Source organism: Saccopteryx leptura, chromosome 13 (genome assembly GCF_036850995.1).
Source record: "Saccopteryx leptura isolate mSacLep1 chromosome 13, mSacLep1_pri_phased_curated, whole genome shotgun sequence".
NCBI classification, from domain to species: Eukaryota; Metazoa; Chordata; class Mammalia; order Chiroptera; family Emballonuridae; genus Saccopteryx; species Saccopteryx leptura.
This window is the reverse complement of record NC_089515.1, coordinates 45,399,816-45,426,395: the sequence shown is the minus strand read 5'-3', so window position 1 is coordinate 45,426,395 and position 26,580 is coordinate 45,399,816. Positions and strand designations below refer to the sequence as shown.

Below are 26,580 nucleotides of genomic sequence, written 5' to 3'. Positions count from 1 at the left end.
TCCTACCTGAATGTGAGCCTCCTCCCTCGGAGGCTGGGAGTTGAAGGAAATTCTTTCTGAGGTGCTTAGACTTCCCGTTTGTCCATTCATTCATTCAGAAGGTATTTCTTTTTATATGTACTTTTTTTTTTAATTTTATTAATTGATTTTATAAGAAAGGAAAGGAGAGAGACAGAGAGAGAAACATCAATGTGTTGTTCCACTTATTTGTACATTCATTGGTTTGGGTGTCGAACCTGCAACCTTGGCATATCGGGACAACACTGAGCTATTCGTCCAGGGCCCAGCCAATGTTTCTTAATGGCCTCCCTCAGTGCGGGGCATCTGCTGGGGGCCAGAGGGACAGTGAGGAACAAGACAGACGTGGTCATTGCCCTGTAGAGCTCAAAACCACGGGATTAGGATGCCAGACCTTTAGAACCAGGTCTGACTCCACTTTCAACTTACTGTGTGGCCTTGAACAAATCACTTAACCTTTCTGGGCCTCAGTTTCTTCACCTGGAAAATGAAGGAACTGGACTAGCTGGTCACTCAAATCTATCCAATCTCTGCCCTTCTGTGGCTCCAGGAAGGAAAGAGAGGTCCAAAAGCCCCGTGAGGAAGAACTGAAGGAACTGGGAACATCTTTATGGGAAAACAGCAGATTAGAGGAGTGGACATGTGAAGTGTGGTCCCTAAGGATAGAAGCCCTGGGTGGCAATTATAATGGCGGCGGGTCATTTTGACTCAATCTTGTAAGGTCTAAGCACAGTGAGAGCTGCCCATGTACAGTCATATACAGGCCACCCTGTGAAAGAATGAACACCTACATGACCAGAGGCTGAAGACTTCAGCCATGTGGACAGGATCCCTGGCGGGGAGGTTGTGACATAAAACCTCATGTCAGGCCCTGGCTGGTTGGCTCAATGGTAGAGCATCAGCCCAGCATGTGAATGTCTCTGTTCGATTCCTGGTCAGGGCACACAGAGAAGCGACCATCTGCTTCTCCACTTCTCCCTTCCCCCTACCCCTTCTCTCTCCTTCTCTCTCTCTCTTCCCCTCCCATAGCCATGATTTGATTGATGCTAGTACATCGGTCCCAGGTGCTAGAATGGCTCCGTGGAGCCTCCACTCAGGCACTAAAAAATAGCTCAATTGCAAGCACAGTCCCAGATGGGCAGAGCATCAGCTCCAGATTGGGGCGGGAGGGGTTTGCTGGGTGAATCTCGGTCGAGTGCATGTGAGAGTCTGTTTCTCTATCTCCCCTCTTCTCACTTGGAAAAGGGAAAAAAAAAACCACGAACCCATGTCATCGGTTCTGAAGGAACAGCAAAAAATGTCACTCGGCCCACGTGTTATGTGAAAAAAAGCAAACAGGACACAGAAAGATGACAACTTCGTGAAACAGAAGCGAATGCCGCAGGAAAACGACCGAAAGGAAAACCATCAAGACACAAGTAGTGGCTGGATTGGGGTTGAGGATTACGGTGACTGGTTTTCTCTACTTCCCAAACGTCTGGTAGTTTGACGGCGTTGTTTTTGAAACAAAGGCGGTTTTATTCTTTGTGGAGAGTCAGCTTGAGTCAGGCCTTCATCCCAAGACAAGGAGCCTCCCAACAACTGCTCAACTCTCTCCCGGTCTCCCCTCCAGAGAGGCTCACCCCTGACACCACGGAGCCAGGAGGAAACTGGCGTTGATGGATGCCTGCTCAGTGCCAGAGCCTGTGCCGGGGCCCGAGCCAGAGATACAGTCCCCACCCTCAAGAGGGGACCCGCTGGCACAGTGTCTCGCTCAGCCTTTGAAACAGCCATGGGGGGGGGGGGGGTCCCGTGTTATTCAAGTGGCTGAGCCAGAATCAGGACCCAGGTCCGGGGGTCTTCACGGCACTTGAAGAGGAATTCAAGGCAAGTGGGGAAGCCGTCCATTCAGTGCCATCCTTTGATGGAATAAATGCCACAGCTCAGGTTGGCAACTATGGAGAGAGTCTAGCTGATGAGGAGATGAAGGGTTTCCCTGTCTCTAACTATGGGGCTTCCTCTCACACACACGCACACACGCGCATGCGCACGCACACACACACCAGCCTTCACCCGATAACATTCACTTCCCGCCTCCCAAGCCTTTCTTTCACTTTATTCCAGGTGCCCCCTTTCCCCTTCCTCTGCCGCAGGTACACGGTTCCCTCACCACCCCTAACTAACTCCGCTCCTGTGGAGAAAGGCCTCCCTGTTGACGGGGCTGGCAAAGTCTGTGTCCTCACATAAAAGACTCAGTGAGTCCTGGAGACACTTGGAACCCAGACAGAATGGAATTTCTCCCTATTTTCTTTACAGCTAAGAAAACACACACCAACACAAGAGCATATTTATTGCAATATTTCTATCCCAAAGTTTGTCTTAAAAAAAAAAAAAAAAAAGAAGAAGAAATAAAATTAGTTTTTCTGCCCACTCCACCCTGCCAGCCCAAATCCCCACCCTTTTCATTTCTGGTTGAGGAGACCAGGGAGAAAAACAGAACGGGCTCAAGTCCCACAAGAACCACAGCATCCTAGACGATGCCAGGCTTGTTCAGAGTGTGAGGGAAGAAACACAACTCTGAAAACATACACACAACATCCCAGGAAAGGGTGTTCTGAGGGAAGAGGACAGGGGGACCTTGTGTCTGGACGCAGAACCCCTGAGGCTCTGGGAAGAGAAGAGCCCATAATTCTATCCCCCTTCCCAGAGCGGAGGGGACATTTTACCGTTTGAGCCTCTGGGAGGCTATTTCTCAGCTGTGACTGGTGCCACTGGGCCTGAACAAGAGTGCCACAACTCAGGGAGCCCTCATAGAGCCAGAACCGGGAGCCCCAGGTTTTGTTTCAAAGGCAGCATCTAACAATGAAAGCCCCCAAAGAGAAGCCAGGAGCTGCTTCTCGGGCCTTTGAGGTTTTCCAGACGTCCTGTGGCGTGAAGGAGACATGCCTCACACATTCATGTCTGTGCCCACAGCGGCCCCTGCACGGGCGGCCCTTTCATCTCTAGGGTGGCATATACAGTGTGTCCGTAAAGTCATGGTGCACTTTTGACCGGTCACAGGAAAGCAACAGAAGACGATAGAAATGTGAAATCTGCACTAAATAAAAGGAAAACCCTCCCAGTTTCTGTAAGATGATGTGGCAGCATGTGCGCATGCGCAGATGATGACGTAACACCGTGTATACAGCGGAGCAGCCCACGGCCATGCCAGTCGAGATGTGGACGGTACAGAGGAAAGTTCAGTGTGTTCTGTGGCTCGCTAAATTCTAATTGTGACCAAAGTGCAACGTGAATATCGGCGCGTTTATAACAAAGCGCCACCACATAGGAATAACATTACTCGGTGGGATAAGCAGTTGAAGGAAACCGGCAGTTTGGTGGAGAAACCCCGTTCTGGTAGGCCATCAGTCAGTGACGAGTCTGTAGAGGCTATACGGGATAGCTACCTAAGGAGCCCTAAAAAATCTGTGCGTGAACCCACATCGAACTGCACTGAATAGGTATGAAACTGGGAGAGTTTTCCTTTTATTTGGTGCAGATTTCACATTTCTATTGTCTTTTGTTGCTTTCCTGTGACCGGTCAAAAGTGCACCATGACTTTACGGACACACTGTATATGTGGAGTGAATGAAAGATTGTGGTGGAAAGATCACTCAAAACAACAGGCCGGATGCCTGACCTGTGGTGGCGCAGTGGATAAAGCGTCAATGTGGAATGCTGAGGTCACTGATTCGAAATTCCAGGCTTACCTGATCGAGGCACATATTGAAGTTGATGCTTCCTGCTCCTCCCCCACCCCTTCTCTTTCTCTCTCTATCTTTCTAAAATGAATGAAAAAAAAAAACACCAGTCCAGAGTCATCCAAGAGGGTCCACTAGAGTTCTGGGCCCTACTTACCCCCTCGCCCATGCATTCCTACATTGGGAACCCCAGGCTGGATTGGGACTCCATCGGTCCCCAGCTAATGTGACTGAGCCAACAGTGACACCTGCTGGCCATCAGACTCTGACAACCAGTACCACAGCCTTGGCAGCCTGTTACTCCATTCTTGTCTTTAGTTGCAGATCTTTCGGCCCCGCCAAGACTTCCTCCCTCCTCCCTGTGGAGTGTCTGTGATGCAAACATGTCTTAAACTGAGACCAACTGCTCAGGGACTGGAGAGGAGGGCGCGGGAGGTGCCACTGCAGGTCCGTCCAAGAGAACAACCAGTAAACATCACTGGGCACATGTCATAGAGTGCAAGTCCCAGGGGTTTGTGGTGTGACTGCTCCATCTTGGCTGCATGCTAGAGCCTTCTGGGAAGCTTTCCAAATGCCTGAGGACCAGGCTGGAGCCCGGGTGATGTCAATGTGCAGCCGCAGTTGAGAACCACTGCTCCGCTTGGTCCCTTGCGAGTCAGTTGGGCCTGTCTCAGGGTCCCAATTGTGCAATGGATGCCCTTTACATTGTGGTTAGTACAGATTTGTCAATTTAATGTGACAGTTCTCCAACAGATGACAATAAAGAAGGCTTGTTTTCCATATATATATTTATTTATTTATATATATTATATATATAATTTTTCCATTGATTTGAGAGAGAGGAAGGGGGAGAGAGAGAGAAGCATCAACTCGATGTTCTGTTAGTTGTGCATTCATTAGTTGCTTTGCTCTGTGCTCTGATGGGGGATCAAACCTGTAACCTCGGTGAACTGGGACGATGCTGTATCCACTGAGCCACCAGCCAGGGCAAGGCTTGTGTTTCTAATTCATGTGAAGTCATTGTTTGGGCCAGCAGGAGGGGTCCCGGGCTCCTTAAATATTAATGTACGTCCCACAGACTCCTCTGAGTTTTCTAAGTGAACATCCTTCCCCTGGCCTGAGCCTGGCCCATGAATCTTACTCAAACCATGGAGCATTCTTTATTCTAAAATACATGGGATTCCTGGACTTGAAGTTGATGGCAGATCCGGATTTCACCAGGGAGTTTGGCTGACTCATATCACTTCTCTGGGCCTGAGGGCTCTCCAGAGACACAGAACCAATCAGATGTATAAAAAGAGAAGTATTATGAGGAATTGTTTCATGTGATAATGGAGGCATTCAGCAACTGGAGACCCAGGAGAGCCAGGGTGCAGTTCTAGCTTGAGTCTGCAGGCTTGAGATGCAGGAAGAGCCAGTGTTTTAGTTCAAGTTCAAAGGCAGTTTGGAGATCATCAAGCAAGAGGAATTATCTTTTATTTGGGGAGGTTCAGTTCTTTGGGTCTGTACAGGCCTTCAACTGATTAGATGAGGCCCACCCACACTAACAGGGCAATCTACTTTACTCAGGCTACAGATTTCAGTGTTAATCTCATCCAAAGTTTCCCTCACAGACTCACCCAGAATAATGTTTAACCAAATGTCTCAGCACCCTGTGGCCCAGTCAGGCTCTGAGAAAATCAACTATCACAAGGGTCCTTTAGGGTGGAGCCTTTGCTGGTTGGAAGATGGGAATTCTGTCCCCTAGAAAAGGTAGGAGGAGGCCTGGCCAGTTTGCTCAGTGGTAGAGTGTTGGCCCAGCATGTGGATGTCCTGGGTTTGATTCCCAGTCAAGGCACACAAGAGAAGCAAGCATCTGCTTCTTCACCCCTCCCTCTCCCCCTTTTTTCTCTCTCTTTCCTTCCCGCAGCCATGGCTCGATTGGTTTGAGTATATCAGCGAGGGTGCTGAGGATGGTTCCATGGAGCCTCTGCCTCAGGCACTAAAAATAGCTTGGTTGTGAGCATGGTCCCAGATGGGTAGGGCATTGGCCCCAGACAGGGGTTTCTGGGTGGATCCCGGTCAGGGCACATGTGGAAGTCTGTCTTTCTGTCTTTCTATCTTCCCTCCTTTCACTTGGAAATGAAGGGGAGAAAAAAAATAAAAGGTAGGAGGAGATTTTCAGCCTAACACCTGTCATTAAGCCAGGAAATGTATGATGGTTTTGTGAGGAGAAATTTCTCAGAAAGAAATCTCTTGAACCACATGCAGCCTCTTTATCTCAACGTGATTTCATGTTCTCGGGAGTGATGTTTATCACTGTGTGTCGTATGTCACGTGACCCTCCTCAACTTTACTGCTTCTGAACCCCCAGATAACACTTCTGCCTCCCCTCTTCCAGGTGAACTATGACCACTTTACTCTTGGTGTTTGTGACTCTGAGGGTCATCGCCGCAGCCATCTCAATAGAAGTTTCAGGTGAGGACATTCCTACGCATGTCTCCTTCATCCAGCAGGCACTGAGGACTGGATTCTGGGGACTGGGGACTGAACCTGGTGCTGCCAGTCTCAGGGATAGAATCTCTGCTTTCCTGGCCTTTACCCGGCCCTTCCCCTGTTCTGTCGAAGGCGAGCATTGCTGCAGTGACAGAGCACCTCTACGTGTGGGCGCGTGCATGCACCAGGAGCCCTCTGGGATGGACAGTCTAGAGCAGTGGTCCCCAAACCCCGGGCCGCGGACCGGTACCAGTCTGTGGGCCATTTGGTACCAGTCCGCAGAGAAACAATAAATAACTTACATTATTTCTGTTTTATGTATATTTAAGTCTGAATGATGTTTTATTTTTAAAAAAATGACCAGATTCCCTCTGTTACATCCATCTAAGACTCACTCTTGATGCTTGTCTCGGTCACATGATACACTTATCCGTCCCACCCTAAAGGCCGGTCCGTGAAAATATTTTCTGACATTAAACCGGTCCGTGGCCCAAAAAAGGTTGGGAACCACTGGTCTAGAGGAAGCTCCTGGCAAGTACCCACCTTCCCAGGATCCTCTCTGTCACTCTCACCTAGAAATGCTGCACCCTCCTCAACTTTACTGCTTGGGGTTGGGGCAGGACATAGATCAAACTGAAGAGAAAAGGCTGCTAGGGTAGGATCGGCTGGAGCATCAGAGAAAATTGCCTGAGAAACAGTCAAAAGAAGCCCAACTAATCCCACAGATCTTTGTCTTTCTTGGCAAGCCATTTTTGGGAAGTTTCCCTCCTGGTCTCTTGCATGTGACAGGCACTAGGTAGATTTCTTTCTTTTTTTTTTTTTTTTTTTAAGATTTTATTTATTCATTTTAGTGAGGAAGGAGAGAAGGGAGAAAGAAGGAAGGAAAAGCAAGAAACATCAACTTCCATATGTACCTTGACCAGATAAGCCCAGGGTTTCACACCAGCAACCTCAGGACTCCAGGTCAATGCTTTATCCACTGCGCCACCACAGGCCAGGCTTGGGTAGATTTCTGATCATCAAGCCCTGAACCAAATGAACAACCTCTCCACTAAGCCCAGGATGAGCTTGCCCCAAAGGGAGATGTGTCTCACTTAGACCCAGGTCGAGGCCCGTGCTCCAGGCCACACACGTTAGAGCCCCACTCCCACCCCCATCAGGACCCTCCTCCAACCCCAGTGTTCCCCAAAGAATGAGGACTCTGTAGGGCCAATGAGACATGACCACCCAGATCAATGTTGCCCTTTGAACCCTTGCTCTGAGTATGCAGGATGCCCGGAATCCCCTGCCCCAGTGGGCCCAAGCCGCTTCCAGGCCTCCCCTGTTGGTCTATCCACTATATGGGATCATGTCCCTGCTCTGAGCCACCCCTGGGGCCCCAGGGAGAGTTTAAGGAATAGCTGTTTGTATGGGATGTGGACAGAGCTGGGATGTGCAGCTTGGATTAACATAGTCCCCTCAGTGCAAAGCAGCGGTGGGAAAAGAAGTGGCCCAGCTCCCCCTCTCTCCACCTGGGCACCACCTCCTGATGCCAACTCTAAGGAATCCAAGGACTCTACATTTGAATCTGGCTTTTCGTTTTGAAAGGTATCCTTGTCAAAGAGGAAGCTAGAACACGTCTGATTGAACAATCTGTAAGCCTGATTTACAGCTTTTTTTTTTTTTGTATTTTTCTGAAGCTGGAAACGGGGAGAGACAGTCAGACAGACTCCCGCATGCGCCTGACCAGGATCCACCCGGCACGCCCACCAGGGGGCAACGCTCTGCCCACCAGGAGGCAATGCTCTGCCCCTCCGGGGCGTCGCTCTGTCACGACCAGAGCCACTCTAGCGCCTGGGGCAGAGGCCGAGGAGCCATCCCCAGTGCCCGAGCCATCTTTTGCTCCATTGGAGCCTCGGCTGCGGGAGGGGAAGAGAGAGACAGAGAGGAAGGAGAGGGGGAGGGGTGGAGAAGCAAATGGGCGCTTCTCCTGTGTGCCCTGGCCGGGAATCGAACCCAGGACTTCTGCACGCCAGGCCGATGCTCTACCACTGAGCCAACCGGCCAGGGCCTGATTTATAGCTTTTAAATATTTAGACACAGGGTATCTAGTTCTCCATTTGTCCTCTTGCTCTGGGACCCCTGGCTATAGCCTGCGGTGGCTTGGCCACACAGGCAAACCAGTTCACTGGTGTTTATTGAGTTTTCAACACTGCAGAGCTGGCCGAAACTCACGGCCGTCACTCTCAGCGTTTCCAGGAGGACCACCGCCTCCAAGACCACGCTGGGCCTAGGGGCATTCAAAGGGAGCTTTTTGTGGAAGGGCCCGGTGGTGACCGCCCAGGACGTCAAAAGGTTAGGGCTGGACCCCAAACATTCCTGGCTCCCCCGGCCCTTGCCCTGGTGTGTACCTACCACCCACAAATATCTGAAACATTTTTATGTTCAACCTGTAGCCTCTCCTGGAAAAAATGGTCCCCTGAGTGTGATTCACCATGAAAGGTGCCATTTTTTTTTTCTTCTGAAATTCGTTTCTTTCCCATTCCAAGAAGACCTTTCTTTGAACAGGGTTTGGTAAACCGCCGTTTCTGCTCTATGAATACGCTCTATGGTGTTTTATGGAGTCCAGTTACGCTCACTCCCATCCTGTCTGACTCTTTGAAGACTTAAATGTCTGATCTTCATCTCGTCCCTCGGTTCCCCAACAGCAGAAGAAGATGACTTGTCAGGATAAAGCCCAAGGCACACCTTATCCCCAGGGCACATCTCTGAAGTTTTGCCTCTTGGCTTTAAAACTTTTGTAGATTTTTTTTTTTTCTTCCCCACAGTAATTTTTCGACCCGCAAATAATCTTTCCCTGAGTCTTTGAGTCAAGCTGCCACTCCAGGAAGATGGGTCCTGTTTATTTGATGACTTGGCATACCCTGGGGCACCTTAGTTTGAGAAACAGAGAGGTGGTCTCAACTCCTAAGTTCCCCCTGCTCTCCTCGGCAACCCTTTTCTGACTCCATAGTTCCTGTCTTAAGGTGAAAACATGCCATGGCTGGTTTGCTCAGTGGATAGAGCATCAGCCAGCATGTGGACATCTGGGTTTGATTCGTGGTCAGGGCACAGAGAAAAAGAGACCATCTGTTTTTCCACCCTTCCCTCTCCCCCTTTTCTCCCTCTTCCTCTCCCACAGACAGTGGCTCACCCGGTTCCAGCATTGGCCCCAGGCACTGAAGATAGCTTGGTTGGTCCAAGTGTCCATCTCAGGCACTGAGGATAGCTCAGTTGATTCAAGCATCGGCCTCAGATGGAGGTTGCTGGGTGGATCCCAGTTGGGGCCTATGTGGGAGTCTGTTTTTCTATCTACCCTCCTCTCACTTAAAAAAAAGAAAAAAAGAATGGCCCTGGCCGGTTGGCTCAGTGGTAGAGCGTCGGCCTGGCGTGCGGGGGACCCGGGTTCGATTCCCGGCCAGGGCACACAGGAGAAGCGCCCATTTGCTTCTCCACACACCCCCCTCCTTCCTCTCTGTCTCTCTCTTCCCCTCCCGCAGCCAAGGCTCCATTGGAGCAAAGATGGCCTGGGCGCTGGGGATGGCTCCTTGGCCTCTGCCCCAGGCGCTAGAGTGGCTCTGGTCGTGGCAGAGCGACGCCCCAGAGGGGCAGAGCATCGCCCCCTGGTGGGCAGAGCGTCGCCCCTGGTGGGCGTGCTGGGTGGATCCCGATTGGGCGCATGCGGGAGTCTGTCTGACTGTCTCTCCCTGTTTCCAGCTTCAGGGGAAAAAAAAAAAAAAGACAAAAAGAAAAAAGAGGTACAAATATCCTAAGGGTCTTGAGGAATGCTGATCTGACAAGGGTGTTGCAAGGATTCCTGGGAATTCTATATGGCACTGGAGTGTCCCCAATACAGACATGCAGGCTCATTGGATTCTGACAGGGAGGCTAGGTGGTCCTGTCTGGGCACTAACAGGTCTGTTTCCTCCACAGACCCTGACAACTCACTGAGTGTCAGCATCCCTGAACCGTCCCCACTGCAGGTCCTCCTGGGGACCTCCCTCACCATCCCCTGCTATTTCATTGACCCCATGCACCCTGTGACCACTGCCCCCTCCACTGCCCCCCTCACCCCGAGAATCAAGTGGAGCCGCATTTCCAAGGAGAAGGAGGTGGTCCTGCTGGTGGCCACTGAAGGGCAGGTGCGGATCAACAGTGCCTATCTGGACAAGGTCTCGCTGCCCAACTACCCGGCCATCCCCAGCGACGCCACCTTGGAGATCCAGAACCTGCGCTCCAACGACTCCGGGATCTACCGCTGCGAGGTGATGCATGGCATCGAGGACAGCGAGGCCACCCTGGAGGTCGTGGTGAAAGGTGAGAGCCCCCCCAGGGGTCCTGGTCCACCTGCAGAAAGAACCAAACGGTATCCTCCCCGTGTGGACCCAGACAGGCTGGCTCTCAAATCCTGTTTGCACCTCAGTCAACTTACTCAGGTAGCTGGGAATATCGTTCTTTCCACGCTTTGAGGGGATTAAACACTTCCTGGCCACAGTCAAATGGAAGTGACAGTTGGTGCTTTGCCACAGTCCTGTGGGCCTGTGGGCCTTGTGATCAGCCCCACTGTACAGACATGCTAACTGAGGTTGAGTGACTGGCCTGCAGTTTCCCAGGAAGTGAGCCAGAGTAGCCACCTGGCTCCTCATCCAGGTGTCCTTTCTCTCCCCCACCACCCCTTCCACCTCTGCCCCCATTCTCAGTTCCAGGAGCCAGAGAAAGGGACAAAGACACTCTGGTGCCCTTTCTCTCAATGGCCCAAGGAGAATGGTTGTGTCCTTGGCTGGCGTCAGAACTTTGGTCAGCACCAGATGTTTCCAGTTAGGAGGCCCTGTCAAAGACGGCCCACTCCTGGGTGTGCCGTACACAGGGTTCCCACCAGGATGCCCCTGGGCTGAGGGTCCATGGGCCCTAAGTGTCTCTTTCCCCAAAGCAAATGTGGAGTCCTGGAGTGACAAGGAAAAATGATATAAGAAGGCAACTTTTAGTTCAACTTAGAGAACTTTCTTATTATCAGAATTATCATAGGTATTCAAAAAAAGATGCCTTGTGAGGTAGTGAGTTCCCCATTGCTGGAGGTATTCCAGCAAAGGCAGAGAGACCACATGCAAATGTGGAATGGGGATTCACTTTCAGCTAGAGACCTGGGCCAGATGATTGTGAGGTCCCTTGGACGCCTGCCGTAGTTCTGTGAGGACCTCAGTGATGGGAGGCTCGCCTGACCTGCTCCCTGGCCCACGCGTGTCTTGCAGGCATTGTGTTCCATTACAGAGCCATCTCCACACGCTACACCCTGGACTTTGACAGGGCGCAGCGGGCCTGCCTCCAGAACAGCGCCATCATCGCCACGCCCGAGCAGCTGCAGGCTGCCTATGAGGACGGCTTCCACCAGTGCGACGCTGGCTGGCTGGCCGACCAGACCGTCAGGTGAGCCCCCCAGGCCGCCGGCAGGGTGGGGTTGATGGGCTGGAACCCACCCCGAGCTGCTGCCGGCATGACACTGTCACCAGCCTAGATTGGGGCTGGAGGGATGCCTTGGCCAGCCTGACATCAGTCACCCAATGACATGTCTAAGATCATTGTTACTTTGTCCTGTGGTGAAGGTGTGGCTGCTAGCTGCCTTGCCCTCGACGAGCCTTCTTTCCATGCAAATTTCATACACATCATCATGCTTCCAAAACCTAAATATGTACTCTCTGGCCTCTTACAGAAAAGGTTTGCAGGCCCCTGATAGAACATGTTTGGTGCCAATAAATACTCAGCAAAGAGGCTATACTTTTCATCACCAATAGCTATGAAAGTACACATTGCACTAAAGCAGGAGAAAAACCTGTAAAGACAAATAGTCCCCGCATCCAGGGCGGACCCCGGGAAGCATATCAGTCATCTGCCACCTCCTCCCTCAAGGCAGGAGGACACAAGGCACAGACCACAGGCCCCTAGTGAAACACCCCACTTTGGGTTCCCGGCAGGTACCCCATCCACACTCCTCGGGAAGGCTGTTATGGGGACAAGGACGAGTTTCCCGGCGTGAGGACCTATGGCATCCGCGACACCAATGAGACCTATGATGTGTACTGTTTCGCGGAGGAGATGGAGGGTGAGGCCACCCTGCCCCCTTCCCAGAGACGCCCTTCCTGTCCCCTTTATTCTACCGACATTTGGGATCTGGGGCAGGGCACCATGCACCCGGCATCTTCTACCATTCCCACAGGGGGAGGGACGGAGGGGGAGATGGAAGAGAGGGGCCTCCAGACCTCAGTGGTCCCAGGCTCCTGCAAACTGGTGCCACCACTGAGCCCAAGAGTGCTTGTCGCTGGTCCCTCAGCTGGGAATCCATGAACACTCATCACTGTCCCAAATTAGAACGCACTCGAGACCTGGAGGCACTGCGTGGACCTCCCTGGGGACAGGGGGCAGGGCACTGGGCGGAGACCCTCACCCCTCCTGCTGTGTCCTTCACAGGCGAGGTCTTCTATGCAACGTCTCCGGAGAAGTTCACCTTCCAGGAGGCCGCCAGCGAGTGCCGGCGGCTAGGCGCCCGGCTGGCCACCACGGGCCAGCTGTACCTGGCCTGGCAGGGCGGCATGGACATGTGCAGTGCCGGCTGGCTGGCCGACCGCAGCGTGCGCTACCCCATCTCCAAGGCCCGCCCCAACTGCGGGGGCAACCTCCTGGGTGTGAGGACTGTCTACCTGCACGCCAACCAGACAGGCTATCCCGACCCCTCATCCCACTACGACGCCATCTGCTACACAGGTGAGGTGGCACTGGGGGGCCAGGAGGGTGCCATGCCAGCTAAATTGGGACCCGGAGATCTGGGAATGGAGGGCTGTTTATTACCCTTTCAATGGGCCACTGTGTAGCTGAACCCCGTGTTTTAGCATCCCCCCATTTCCAGCGACTCCTAGGGGATCTAAGTGGTAGAGCGGTTGGAGACTGCGAGGTATCCGGTCCTCATCACACCACAGCGGGTTAAAAGCATGAGCTTTAGAGTCTGTGTTTCGTTGGGTTTGAGTCTCAGCTCTGCCACCTGCTACTGTGCAATTGTGGGAAAGCCCAGGCTCTGAGCCTCACTGTCCTCATCTGTCTAATGGGGAGACAGTGGCACCATGTGGAAGATGGAGGGGCCTGACAGGAGACCATGTCCCCACAGGAGGGCCCTGTTACCTATCCGCCCTGCAGATGAGCCAAAGTGTTCCTGTAAAGAATAGGGGAGAGTTTTAACAGGGGCATAATTTTGAAAATCTAGACTAAAAGTTTTTTTTATCTTATATTGTACACAATCTAGGTAATAATTATAATCAAATGCTAATTCTTGAGACAAAAAGAACAACAAAGGATACAGAGTTGGATCAATTTTATGACAGAATTGATGACAGCGTACTAATATAGTTCTGTTCATGTTAACTTTCACAGCCTGATCTTACATGGAAAGGGTCATTTTTGGCCCTGGCTGGTTGGCTCAGTGGATAGAGCATCAGCCCAGCATGTGGACGTCCTGGGTTTGATCCTCAGTCAGGGCACACAGGAGAAGCAACCATCTGATCTGCTTCTCTTCCCCTCTCTCTCTCCCTTCTCTCTCTCTCTTCCCCTCTCACAGCCAATGGTTCAATTGATTCAAGCATCGGCCCTGGGCACTAAGGATACCTCAGTTGATCTGAGCATGAGCCTCAGGTGCTGAGAATAGCTTGGTTGATTCGAGCATCAGCCCCAGACAGGGATTGCCAGGTAGATCCTGGTCAGGGAGCATGTGGGAGTCTGTCTCTATCTCCCCTCCTCTCACTTAAAAAAAAGAGGGGGGTCATTTTTACAAAAAATAATTAGCATTCCCTTTAAAGCCTTCCTCAACCTTGAAATATTCTAACCACCGATTTCAAAATCATCACACCCTCACAGATTTTCTCTTCTTTGTTAATGACTAATCGGTTCATTTCTGCCAGACCTCAGATTTTCATGAGTTCTCTCCTGTTTCATCATTTTCATGAGTTCCTTCATCCTTTGCAAGATTTCTCAATTTCCCTTTATAACAAATTAACCTTGTCCCACTGGCTGGTGAACAGGGTGCTCAGTAGCTAGGTAAAGAGGCAGGGCCGGCATCAATCAGGAAGAGATGGTGGACTGATCAGAGCTGGACAGGCTTTATGAGCCCTGAGATGATTGGTCAATATCCTATGCTGTGATAATTTGCATTCTTTTGCAATCTGGAAACTGTGGGGTCTCCTAGAATGAATAGTCACAGAGACAAGGACCCCAAATGGGCCCAGCCAGGTGCCAGGCACCCATGGGTGCTGTCTTTCCCTAGCAGAGAAGGAGATGGAGCCAATGCTCATCTCCCTCCTGTCAATGCCAGGCTGTGACTAAACCTGGTCTCTGCTCCTGCCCCAGGTGAAGACTTTGTGGATATCCCAGACAACTTCTTCGGGCTGGGCGGTGAAGAGGACATCACTGTCCAGACGGTGACCTGGCCGGATGTGGAACTGCCCTTGCCCCGGAACATCACCGAGGGGGAAGCCCGGGGCAACGTGATCCTCACCGCAAAGCCCATCTTCGACAGCTCCCCCACTGCCCTGGAGCCCGAGGCGCCCTTCACGCTGGCCCCCGACCTAGAGGCCACTGCCTTCCCTGAGGCTGAGAACAGGACTGGAGAGGCCACCCGGCCCTGGGCCTTTCCCGAGGAGTCCACGCCTGGCCTGGGCCCCTTCACCAGCGAGGACCTTGTCGTGCAGGTGACCGCAGCCCCAGGAGAAGCCGAGGTCCCTGGGCAGCCACGATTACCAGGGGGTAAGTGCCTCCTCCTCAGGGGGCGGCAGGGGGCAGGAGGAAAGAACTTGGCCTGCAGGGGTCTATACCTTCAACTTAACCTGGGACCTGAAAAAAAAGCTTCTTACTTCTCGGGCTCGGTTCTCCTTATTTGTAAGACAAAGGGGATGGGCCAGGCCAGCGATGTCTATGCTCTTGGCCACAAAGCATTTCCTTTCAATGAAGTCATAGGTGGGAACCAGTGTATCTATCAGGCAGGCAAAGGTGCCCATGGAGTCTAGGTGAAGAGCAGTGGAAAACTGGGCCTCTTCTGTTCCGGTCCTTCCTCACCCCATCAGGCCCCTTCACAGAATAGAACCACTAAAAACTGCCACACTGGATGACCCAGGGGCCTGTCACAGCACTGACCCTCTGCAACAGAGGTCTGCAACCTGCAGCCCACAGGCCAAACACAACTTCACCACCTGTTTTTTACATAGCTTGTAAGCTACAAATGGTATGACATTTTTAAATAGTTGGAGGCAAGAAGTCACACACAAAAAAATTTGTGACACATAATGAAAATTATATAAAATTCAGGCCTGGCTGATTGGTTCAGTGATAGAGCATCAGCCCAGTGTGTGGATGTCCTGAATTCGATTCCCAGTCAGGGCACACAGGAGAAGCGACCATCTGCTTCTCCTCCCCCCACCCTTCTCTCTTTCTCTCTCTTCCCCTCCTGCAGCTATGGCTCAATTGGTTTGAGCTCATTGGTCCTGGGTGCTGAGACTGGCTCCGTGGAGCCTCTATCTCAGGTGTTAAAAATAGTTCAGTTGTGAGCATGGCCCCAGATGGGCAGAGCATCAGCCCCAGATGGGGGTCACTGGGTGGATCCCAGTCAGGGCATATGTGGGAGTCTGTCTCCCCTCCTCTTACTTGGAAAAGAAAGAAAAGAAAAGAAAAGAAAAAAGAAAAGAAAAGAAAAGAAAATTATATGAAATTCAAATGTCCATGTCCACGGTGCTTGGGAATAAGATGGAAAGTGAGAAAGGAAAGAGGGGAGAAGCCCGCCAGGGCTCGAGACTCAGGCACCGTGGGCACCAGCACTGTGGCACCTGACCTGTACGCTGAGCCTGCTCCCTCTGTCCTTCCCTCCCCTCCCCACCCAGGGGTCGTGTTCCACTACCGCCCGGGCTCCGCCCGCTATGCGCTGACCTTTGAGGAGGCGCAGCAGGCCTGCCTGCGCACGGGGGCGGTCATCGCCTCGGCCGAGCAGCTCCAGGCCGCCTACGAAGCAGGCTACGAGCAGTGTGATGCCGGCTGGCTGCGGGACCAGACTGTCAGGTGAAGGCCCAGCCGGGCTCCCCTCCCAGCCCAGACTCAGCCTGGGGAGGTCAGGCTAGCGGGGCCCCAGCCTAGCTCTTCCCCCAGCTAGAGCACTGCTTACGCTGCAGGTTAATTAATTAATCAATCAGTTACTCCATGGCTGCTCCCTTAAGTTCTCCCCCAGAACCGAGGCATATTCAGAGAGGGTAAGGAAGGGTCCCATGTAACATTCAATCCTAGCTCAATTCCTATATAGAGGGAGACCCCATCCTTAATCCCCCCCCACTCCCTTCCCACTTGACCCAGTGCTATTCCATGCAGTGGGCTCTCTTCTGAAGCCAGAAATGCCCCAGGGGCCCCCAGACCTTGCACCTAGTATGAGGGGGCTTCTTCTTGGTTTGACTCCCCCCAGGCAACAAAAGCCCCTCTGCCCAAGTCTCCATGTGGCCTACCTACCAGCTTTACCCTGCATGCCCTAACCCTGATCAGGCCTTCATCCGCCCCTCCCACCCTCCTCTGCAGATACCCCATTGTGAGCCCAAGGACCCCGTGTGTGGGTGACAAAGACAGCAGCCCGGGGGTCAGGACCTATGGTGTGCGCCCACCATCAGAAACCTATGATGTCTACTGCTACGTGGGCAAGCTCGAAGGTACAGGCCCTGTTCTCACATTTTGGGCCCCAGATGGGTGGGAGACTGTTGGGGAGAAAAAAAGGAGGGGGAAATCCACCATCTACCCACTCCTCGCTTTTATCTAGATAAATAAATACATTTTTAAAATATATACCATCTGCCTCGTGGAGAATCCCAGTGCCCATGAACAAATCAAAGGCTCTGAGAAGTCCTGCAGTAAAAACAAAGAAGTAAAAAAAAAAAAAACCTCTTCGATTCTGCTTAACCAATCATTGCCAAAGCATACTGAACCACAAATTCTTTACCTTAATCTTATTGTATTAATTTCAATTAAAATTTTTAAAAAATTACTATTCCACTGAACCCAATTTGGGAAATGGCTGGCATTCTGGAAAGATTTCAGCATGGCCACTCTCTCGTTTCAGGACCTGAGTAAGTTCTTTAACCTTCCTAGGCCTAAGTTTCCACATCTCTGAAACAGGGCTGACTTATGCTGGTATCAGAGGCTCTTTTGAGTATTACCTGAGATGTGTAGGAAAAGTACCTAGCCCAAGTAGGTATTTAGTCAATGTGAAGCTCCTTCTCCCAAATCAGACAGGGCCCCCAGGTACAGGCCTGGGTGCCGGGACCCAACCCTGAGCAGTGGTTACAGGACCTTACTCTGCCCTCTATGACGTCACAGGGGGCGGGGTAAATAGAGGTCCACAGTGCTCATCGTGTTCTTTGGTCAGTGCTCTGCCGTAGGGGACCGCAGGCAGGTGTAAAGGTATCCCGGGGGTTCCCGTGTTAGCAGGCAAGAGGGTGCGTGAGTGTGACTGGAGAATTTAGAAAGGAGACAAAGAGGGAAGGGAAGTGACCACCCCTTCTTAGTTTGGCCGTAACTTTGTTAGTTTTAGCACTTAGAGTCCCAACTCCTGGGGCATCCTAGTTGATTGCCCTACTTCCCAGTGTCACAGGAGCTCTTGGGGGAGTGGCCAAAGGGGCATATTTGGGCTGAGTGAGGTCTTTAACCTGTACCTGCCATGGCGGGTGCCCCACCCCATGCATAGGGCTAAAGGGAGGGTGTGGGCAGAGAAAGCCCTGCCCGTGGGTGAGCAGGGGCCACCGTGGGGGTGGGCGTGAAGGGTGACCCCTGCTCCTACCTCTGCCCCCAGGGGAGGTGTTCTTCATCACCCGCCCGGAGCAGTTTACCTTCCAGGAAGCCCTGGAGTTCTGTGACTCCCACAATGCCACACTGGCCTCCACTGGGCAGCTCTATGCGGCATGGAGCCTCGGCCTGGACAAGTGCTATGCTGGCTGGCTGGCCGACGGCAGCCTCCGCTACCCAATAGTCACCCCTCGGCCGGCCTGTGGAGGGGACAAGCCAGGCGTGAGGTCCGTCTACCTCTACCCCAACCAGACAGGCCTCCTGGACCCAATGTCCCGGCACCACGCCTTCTGCTTCCGAGGTATGTGCCCTCCCCTCTCCTTCAGCCCCCACTTCTGCCTGGGGGGGTGACCCCCCCAGGGCAACCCGCCCTGGCCCCTGTTCCCTCTCCCCATCCATCAGAGCATGGAGGAAAAAGTCAGTCCCTCTGGGGCAAGGGGAACTCTGGAGCTAGTGTGACCTTAGGCTTTGACCCCAAGGCAAATCCTTCTAAGGTTTCCCAGAGACAAGTAGAGAGAAATGAGTAAGAACCCGGGCTCTAAAATCAGGCAGGCCTGAATTTTAATTATGACTCGCTGCTTGGTAGCTGTGTGACCCTGAGCAAGTCACTTAACCTCTTAGTTCCTCTGCTTCATCTATAAAATTGTGATATGGGAGTTCCTACTCAAAAGACTCGTCGTCAGGATTAACCGGGATAGTGCATAGAAAACCCTCGGCAGAGTGCCTGGGACATAGTAAGTGCTCAATAAATGTTAGCTTTATTATAAATAATTTGTACACCCTTATCAAATTTTCTCCCGCTTGTAAATATTTTTGTGATAAGTTTAGTCAAATTATCCTATTATTCTTTGCTAAACATCAGCCATTCGTATTTTTAATTGGCCAGCGCTGCTGAGGACACGCTGCCCTGTCACCAACATTCCCGTTAGCGTTCTGAGGGTGACGTCATCAAACAACTCAGTGGGCGTGGCCAGGCAGTATCCAAGGCATTGGCTCTAATTGGATGAGTTCTCACAGGATCCTTGGGTCTGGGAGCACTGACCAGAAAAGAAATTGTAATAACAGCTTGTGTCACAATCTACATCATTTCACATATATGTATATATATGTACATTTTACATATTACACATCAAAACCTAAATGTCTTTGTAACTTCCTGTGAATCTATATTTCAAAATAAAATTAATGAGAAAAAAAAAAAAGAACCTAAGAGTCCCAAGTTTCCCAGACTTCCAGGGTCACCTTTTTAAAACCAATTCAAAGAAAGTTTAGCCCCACCGTTCCAGCCTCTAGAAGGCCAGTCCTGTGCCACCGGATTTAGGAAGCTCTTGCCCTCTCCCTGCTCTGGGCAGCAGAATCCAAGCCAGTTTGCCTCCCAGTAACATCCCAGCGGCGCACCCCCAGCCCCACCCCATGCCTCCGTGAGCTCAGACACTCCCACACCTGCAGAGGCCGTCAGCTTCCTTACCAACCAAGTGCACAGCTGCTTTCCTCTGAACCAGAACAGATACCCAGCCGGTGAATCCTGCCTTCACCCTTCCCGTGTCAGGACGGCTTCATGGATTTTAAATAGCACCCTCCTGGGTTGGGTTCTGACGCACTTGGAACCTAATTTCTGCCCTGAGGAAAGGCAGCATCATACAGTTGACAGCATGGAGTCTGGCACGAGCTACTTGATTGAGCTCAAAGATCTGCCCCTAAGAAGCCAGTGACTCTGGGCAAGTCACTTCATTATGTGCCTCTGTTTCCTTATCTGTAAATAAGATAATAGTATCTATCTCAGAAGGTTGTTATGGGATAAAATGTTTTTGTATACACAGCACCTTTAAACTGTGCCTGGCACGTACAATAAATTCTGTAGAAGAGATGGCCTAGACCACCCTGAAATAAAATGCCAGTGTGTGATGATGTGTACATACTGATAGTGGGGTTGATGGCTCTTATTAATTGAAAAGATCAAAAATGATCCCACTAGTCTGACTGATGAGGGCACAGTGGATAGAGCTGAGGTCCCAGGTTCGAAACTCCAAGGTTCCCGGCATAAGCATAGGCTCACCAGCTTGAGGTTAGGGTCACTGGTTTGAGCTTGGGATCATCAAAATGATTCCAAGGTCGCTGGCTTGAGCAAGGGCTCCCTGGCTCGGCTGTAGCCCACCGGTCAAGGCACATGTGAGAAAGCAATCAACGAACAGCTAAGGTGCTGCAACTATGAGTTGATGCTTCTCATCTCTCCCCCTTCTGTCTCGCTCTCAAAAGTTAATTAATTAGTTAATCTTTTTTAAATACAAAGGTGATCCTGTGGACTGCAAGGATGGGGGTGGGGAGTCGAGGCCCAGCAAGGCTCTCACACAGGCCTGGCTTACCTCAGAGTGACCTAGTTGTCCTCAAGAAGGGCCAGTGGGGATGGGTCAATGGTAGGAAGGAACCCTCACTACCCACATCCCCTTCAGGTGTCTCAGCAGCGCCCTCTCCAGGAGAAGAGGGGGATAGCACACCTACAACACCCTCAGTCGTGGAGGACTGGATCACCACCCAGGTGGCACCTGGTGTGGCTGCTGGCCCCTTGGAGGGGGAGAGGACTGCAATCCCAGATTTCACCATTGAGCCAGAAAACCAGACGGAATGGAAACCTGCCTACACCCCAGCAGGCATGTTCCCACTGCCAGGTCTGTGTGGCCTTCCCTGCCTGCAAGGGCTGGGCTTTGATGAATGGTTCTTACGCTCAAGCAAGCATCAGCCTTGTCAGGAGCACCCCGCCCCAGAGTCTGGGCCAGTGGAGCTGGGCTGGGGTCTGAGAGTTTGCTTTCCTGTCAAGCTGTTAGGTGCTGCTGGTGCTGCTGGTCCAGGGACCACACTTTCAGAACCATGGGTTCCGATAAATGAGATTAGAGTGTGGAAGTACTTGAAGGGTGACCTTGATCACCTTCAGTGATGGCCCAGCTCCCGTTCAGTAGGTCGTGTGGGTGGCACCCCCTAAAGTCTTACGAAGCACAGCCTGAAGGTGGTGGGGAGTTTCTTGGTCCCCTTCCTTCCTTCTTTCCTTATGCTCTCTCTCCCTCTCTTCTTCCCTCCCTTCTTTTCTCCTTTCTCTCCAGAGATACTGTACAAAGTTCCATTAGAAAATGAACACATCTCTGAGCTCTCAAGAGAAACATTTTACTGTAAAGGGAATGGAATTCAGCTTCCTCCACATGGTCATAAAATGGGGCTAAATTACTAAATCTACACCTTGTCTTTCTTCCTCTTTCCTCCAGGGGTCCCTCCTACGTGGCCTCCCACTAGCACAGCAACAGAGAGCACAGAAGGCCCTTCTGCAACAGAAGTGCCCTCGGCTTCAGAGAGGCCATCCCCCTCAGAAGAGCCATTCCCCTCAGAGATGCCATTCCCCTCAGAGATGCCATTGCCCTCCGAAGAGCTGTCCACACCTCCACCCCCAGTGCCCAGTGGGATGGAGCTTCCAGGCTCTGGGGAGGCATCAGGGCTACCTGAAGTCAGCGGTGACTTCACAGGCAGTGGAGAAGCTTCAGGACACCTGGACACCAGTGGGCAGCCCTCGGGGGGAAGTGCAAGTGGACCGCCCTCGGAAGACTTTGATTCCAGTGGTATCACCTCGCCTGTGGGCTCAGGCCTGCCTGTGGAGGGTGGACTGGCCTCTGGGGGTGAAGATAACATTACGTGGTCCCACACTTCTGAAGTTGGTGGGCTGCCCTCTGGTGGTGAGGGCCTCGAAGGCTCTGCTTCTGGAGTCAGGGACCTCAGTGGACTTCCTTCCGGAGAAGGTCCAGAAGCCTCTGCCTCTGGAGTAGGCGATCTCAGTGGACTTCCTTCCGGAAGAGAGGGTCATCCGGAAACCCCCACCTCTGGAGAAGAGGACCTCAGTGGACTTCCTTCCGGAGGAGAGGGTCATCTGGAAACCCCCACTTCTGGAGTAGAGGACCTCAGTGGACTTCCTTCTGGAGGAGAGGGTCATCCAGAAACCCCTACTTCTGGAGTAGATGACCTCAGTGGACTTCCTTCCGGAGGAGAGGGTCACCCGGAAACCCCCACCTCTGGAGTAGAGGACCTCAGTGGACTTCCTTCCGGAGGAGAGGGTCATCCGGAAACCCCTACTTCTGGAGTAGATGACCTCAGTGGACTTCCTTCCGGAGGAGAGGGTCATCTGGAAACCACCACCTCTGGAGTAGAGGACCTCAGTGGATTTCCTTCCGGAAGAGAGGGTCATCCGGAAACCCCTACTTCTGGAGTAGAGGACCTCAGTGGACTTCCTTCTGGAGGAGAGGGTCATCCGGAAACCCCTACTTCTGGAGTAGAGGACCTCAGTGGACTTCCTTCTGGAGGAGAGGGTCATCCGGAAACCCTTACTTTTGGAGTAGATGACCTCAGTGGATTTCCTTCTGGAGGAGAGGGTCATCCGGAAACCCCTACTTCTGGAGTAGATGACCTCAGTGGATTTCCTTCCGGAGGAGAGGGTCATCCGGAAACCTCCGCCTCTGGAGTAGAGGACCTCAGTGGATTTCCTTCCGGAAGAGAGGGTCATCTGGAAACCCCCACCTCTGGAGTAGAGGACCTCAGTGGACTTCCTTCCGGAGGAGAGGGTCATCCGGAAACCCCTACTTCTGGAGTAGAGGACCTCAGTGGACTTCCTTCTGGAGGAGAGGGTCATCCGGAAACCCCTACTTCTGGAGTAGAGGACCTCAGTGGACTTCCTTCTGGAGGAGGTCTAGAGACCTTTGGTTCTGGAGCTGAGGACCTCAGTGGGTTGCCTTCTGGTAAAGAAGACTTGACTGAGTCAGCTTCTGGAACTTTGGACTTGGGCAGAATACCTTCTGGAACTCCAGGGAGTGGGCAACCTCCAGAAGCAAGTGGCCTTCCCTCCGGCTTTAGTGGTGAGTATTCTGGAGTGGACCTTGGGAGTGGCCCGTTCTCTGGCCTGCCTGACTCTAGTGGGCTTCCAACTGGGTTTCCAACTATCTCCCTAGTGGATACCACGTTGGTGGAAGTGGTCACAGCCGCCACTGAGAGGGAACTGGAAGGGAGGGGAACCATTGGCATTAGTGGTGCTGGAGAACTATCTGGGCTGCCCATCCGCGAGCTGGACATTAGTGGGGGAGCTAGTGGACTCCTTTCAGGAGCTGAACTCAGTGGCCAGACATCTGGATCTCCTGAAATCAGTGGGGAAACATCTGGACTCTTTGGTGTCAGTGGACAGCCATCTGGGTTTCCTGACATCAGTGGGGGAACATCTGGGCTTTTTGAAGTCAGTGGGCAGCCATCAGGGTTTCCAGGGGAAACATCTGGAGTGACTGAGCTTAGTGGACTGTCCGGACAACCAGATGTCAGTGGAGAAGCTTCTGGAGGTCTTTTTGGCAGCGGTCCACCATTTGGCATAACCGACCTGAGTGGAGAAACATCTGGGGTCCATGATCTCAGTGGACAGCCATCAGGGTTGCCAGGGTTCAGTGGGACCACATCTGGAATGCCTGACCTGGCTTCTGGTGCTGTGAGTGGCAGCGGTGAATCTTCTGGCATTATATTTGTGGACACCAATTTGGTTGAAGTGACGCCAACCACATTTATAGAAGAAGAAGGTTTAGGGTCCGTGGAACTTAGTGGTCTCCCTTCTGGGGAAACGACAGATCTCTCGGGCACATCTGGGACAGTGGATGTCAGTGGACAATCTTCTGGAGGCTTTGACTCCAGTGGCTTTACATCCCAGCCTCCAGAATTCAGTGGCCTACCGAGTGGAGTAGCCGAGGCCAGTGGAGAAGCCTCTGGAGACAAGACTGCGAGCAGCTGGCCCTCGGGAGCATACGACAGCAGTGGGCTTTCATCGGGACTCCCCACTGTCTCTCTAATAGACAGAACTTTGCTGGAATCTGTAACCCAGCCTCCTACAGCCCAAGAAGCAGGAGAAGGGCCTTCGGGCATTTTGGAACTCAGTGGTGCTCATTCTGGAGCACCAGACATGTCTGGAGAACATTCGGGATTTTCAGACCTCAGTGGGCTGCAGTCCGGGCTGATCGAGCCCAGTGGAGAGCCATCGAGTACTCCATATTTTAGTGGGGACTTTCCTGGCGCCATTGATGTAAGTGTGGAGTCTTCTGCAGCCACGAGCACCAGTGGGGAGGCCTCAGGACTTCCAGAAGTTACTTTGATCACTTCTGAATTTATAGAGGGTGTTACTGAACCAACTGTTTCCCAGGAACTTGGCCAGAGGCCCCCTTTGACACACATGCCCCAGATTTTTGAGTCCAGTGGTGAAGCCTCTACCTCGGGGGACATTAGTGGAGCTACACCACGGTTTCCCGAGTCTGGACTAGAAGCGTCATCAGTCCCAGAATCCAGTAGTGAAACATCTGCCTATCCTGAGACTAGGATGGGGGTGTCTGCAGCTCCTGAGGCCAGTGGAGGAGCTTCAGGGTCCCCTGATCTGAGTGGGACCACTTCTGCCTTCCACGAAGCTGGTCTTGAGGGAGCCTCGGACCTGGGGGTGAGCGGCAGCACGTCAGCCTTTCAGGAAGGACCCACAGAAGGCTTGACCCCACTGGGAGTGAGTGGAGAGTTGACCACCACCTCTGACGTGGGCACAGAGACATCTGGCTGGGCTTCGGCCACTCCCATGGCTTCTGGAGACAGGACTGAAATCAGCGAAGACCTGTCAGGTCACACCTCAGGTCTGGATGTTGTCATCGGCACCAGTGCCCCAGAGTTTGAATGGACCCAGGAGACCCAGCGCCCTGCAGAGGCGCACCTAGAAATCGAGTCCTCAAGCCCCTTGTACTCAGGAGAAGAGACTCAAACAGCCGAAACAGCCATCTTCCCGACAGACACTTCCATCCCAACGTCTCTGGAAGGGAGAGAAGAATCAGAGGCAACCACTACAGGTATTGTTGGGATTTTTTTTTCCTTTTAAATGTATTTGGATAGTTCACATGGTAATGTAGCAGGAAACAGTATAGATTCAAGCTTCTGAGCTCCCCAATAGATTAGCTGTGCAGCCTCAAGCAAGTTTCTTAACCTCTCTGATCCTCATCTGTAAAGTGGAAACAATACCGAGGAAGATTAAAGAGCATGTAAATACACATAAAGCAAGCACTTAGCATCATACTTTGCACTCAGTACATATTCATAAAGATTAGTGATTGCTACCATTAGAGTGAAGTTAGATCACAGGAACGTTGATGTATGAAAATTATCTGGCGTTGGCACAGGGAGAGGGAAGGATGACTGCTTACATAGTGCTAGAAACTGTGCTCCTGCCTCCGTCCCATGGACTATGAGATGAGAGAATAAAGCTACTGGTGACATCTGTGCCCAAATATTAACTTTGGGCAGGGTTCAAGCCAGCACAGTTTAAGGAATGATGAAGTGTCACTTTGGCTGAGTCCTGGCTTTAGACCCTACATTCCCCGTCCCCACCCTGGTACAAGTGACTCCCCTGTACTGTAGTGACTGTCTCCCCACAACACCATCCCAGCACTGGGCACCAGGAGCTGGCTCTTCTCCACTTCTGCTCTAGGATCCCTTGCACGTACGTCCCTGTGTCCTGAGAGACCTTTCCTAGTCACAGAGATGCTAGGGCCTGGCGTCCAGGAGGGTCCCCAGAAACATGCTGAGCCGAAGTCAGCCTTGTGAGCTCAGGGGACCTCGTGCCCTGACCTCGAGGTCTCAGAGGCTGTGCCACCTCCCAGGCGGCTAGCTGCTGGAGGCTCAGCCTCTCCCCAAGGGTTGCAGGCCCCGCCAGGTCCCGTGCCAAGGATCCCTGTGGTGCTGGGACCTGCCAGCAGACAGAGGGACACATCATATGCCTGTGCCCCCCTGGCCACACTGGCGAGCACTGTGACATAGGTAAGACACCCACCATAGGATCGGGTGGGTATGCAGACGGGAGGGAGGGTGCTCCATCCCCCACAGGGGGCTGCAGGCGGGAGGATGTAGCCATGGTCCCCTGAGGCTCAGAGTGGGAAGGAGAGAGGCACAGGGACCTGGAGGAGGGTAGAAGCCACAAAGGGTACATTTTTCTAGGGCAGCCCTTCTGCATGTGGGTTTAAGAGAAAGAAGTCAAGCTAAGTAATGAAACTTACCAAGTAGTGTTTTGTTAAGCTGATGGTTGTTTTAGGAGCGGAATGCAAAATGTGCTTGAATTTTGGAGATCAAACTTGACACTTCGAAGGAATGTTGAGTGAGAGTGTGTGTTGGGTACAGCCAGTCCCGCTCCGCAGGCCCTGGTGAGGACACTCAGGAGGGCCGTTGGGCATTGTTGAGAGCAAACCTCTGTAGGAAGTTCCTCTACATGCTTGGGTCTGGGTGAGGTTTGGGTCCCTTTCTTGCCCTGAAGGAAACGACACAGACTGTGCTTGTCACCAAGCTCCAGAATTCATAGCTGCAGGTCAGGCGTGACCCAGCAGCACCCTGCTCCTGAGTATATACACCACTTGGGAGACCTCACTTTGTCCTTAGCCATGGGTCAATTAGCTTGTGGGGCAGGTGGTGAGGGTCCTGGGGG

General features: G+C 52.3%; 1 protein-coding gene across 1 annotated transcript in view; it reads left to right on the top strand.

The window, feature by feature from the left end:
* ACAN (aggrecan) overlaps positions 1-26,580 on the top strand; it is a 55,415-nt gene that overhangs the window by 17,765 nt on the left and 11,070 nt on the right. Inside the window, exons 2-12 of the mRNA XM_066355459.1 lie at positions 6,118-6,194; positions 10,164-10,547; positions 11,480-11,654; positions 12,200-12,327; positions 12,693-12,986; positions 14,616-15,011; positions 16,139-16,313; positions 16,818-16,945; positions 18,082-18,375; positions 20,525-20,740; positions 21,329-24,958. Of these exons, the coding sequence (XP_066211556.1) occupies positions 6,125-6,194; positions 10,164-10,547; positions 11,480-11,654; positions 12,200-12,327; positions 12,693-12,986; positions 14,616-15,011; positions 16,139-16,313; positions 16,818-16,945; positions 18,082-18,375; positions 20,525-20,740; positions 21,329-24,958 (5,890 nt within the window). The 5' untranslated portion in view covers positions 6,118-6,124. The remainder of the gene's footprint in view (positions 1-6,117; positions 6,195-10,163; positions 10,548-11,479; positions 11,655-12,199; positions 12,328-12,692; positions 12,987-14,615; positions 15,012-16,138; positions 16,314-16,817; positions 16,946-18,081; positions 18,376-20,524; positions 20,741-21,328; positions 24,959-26,580) is intronic.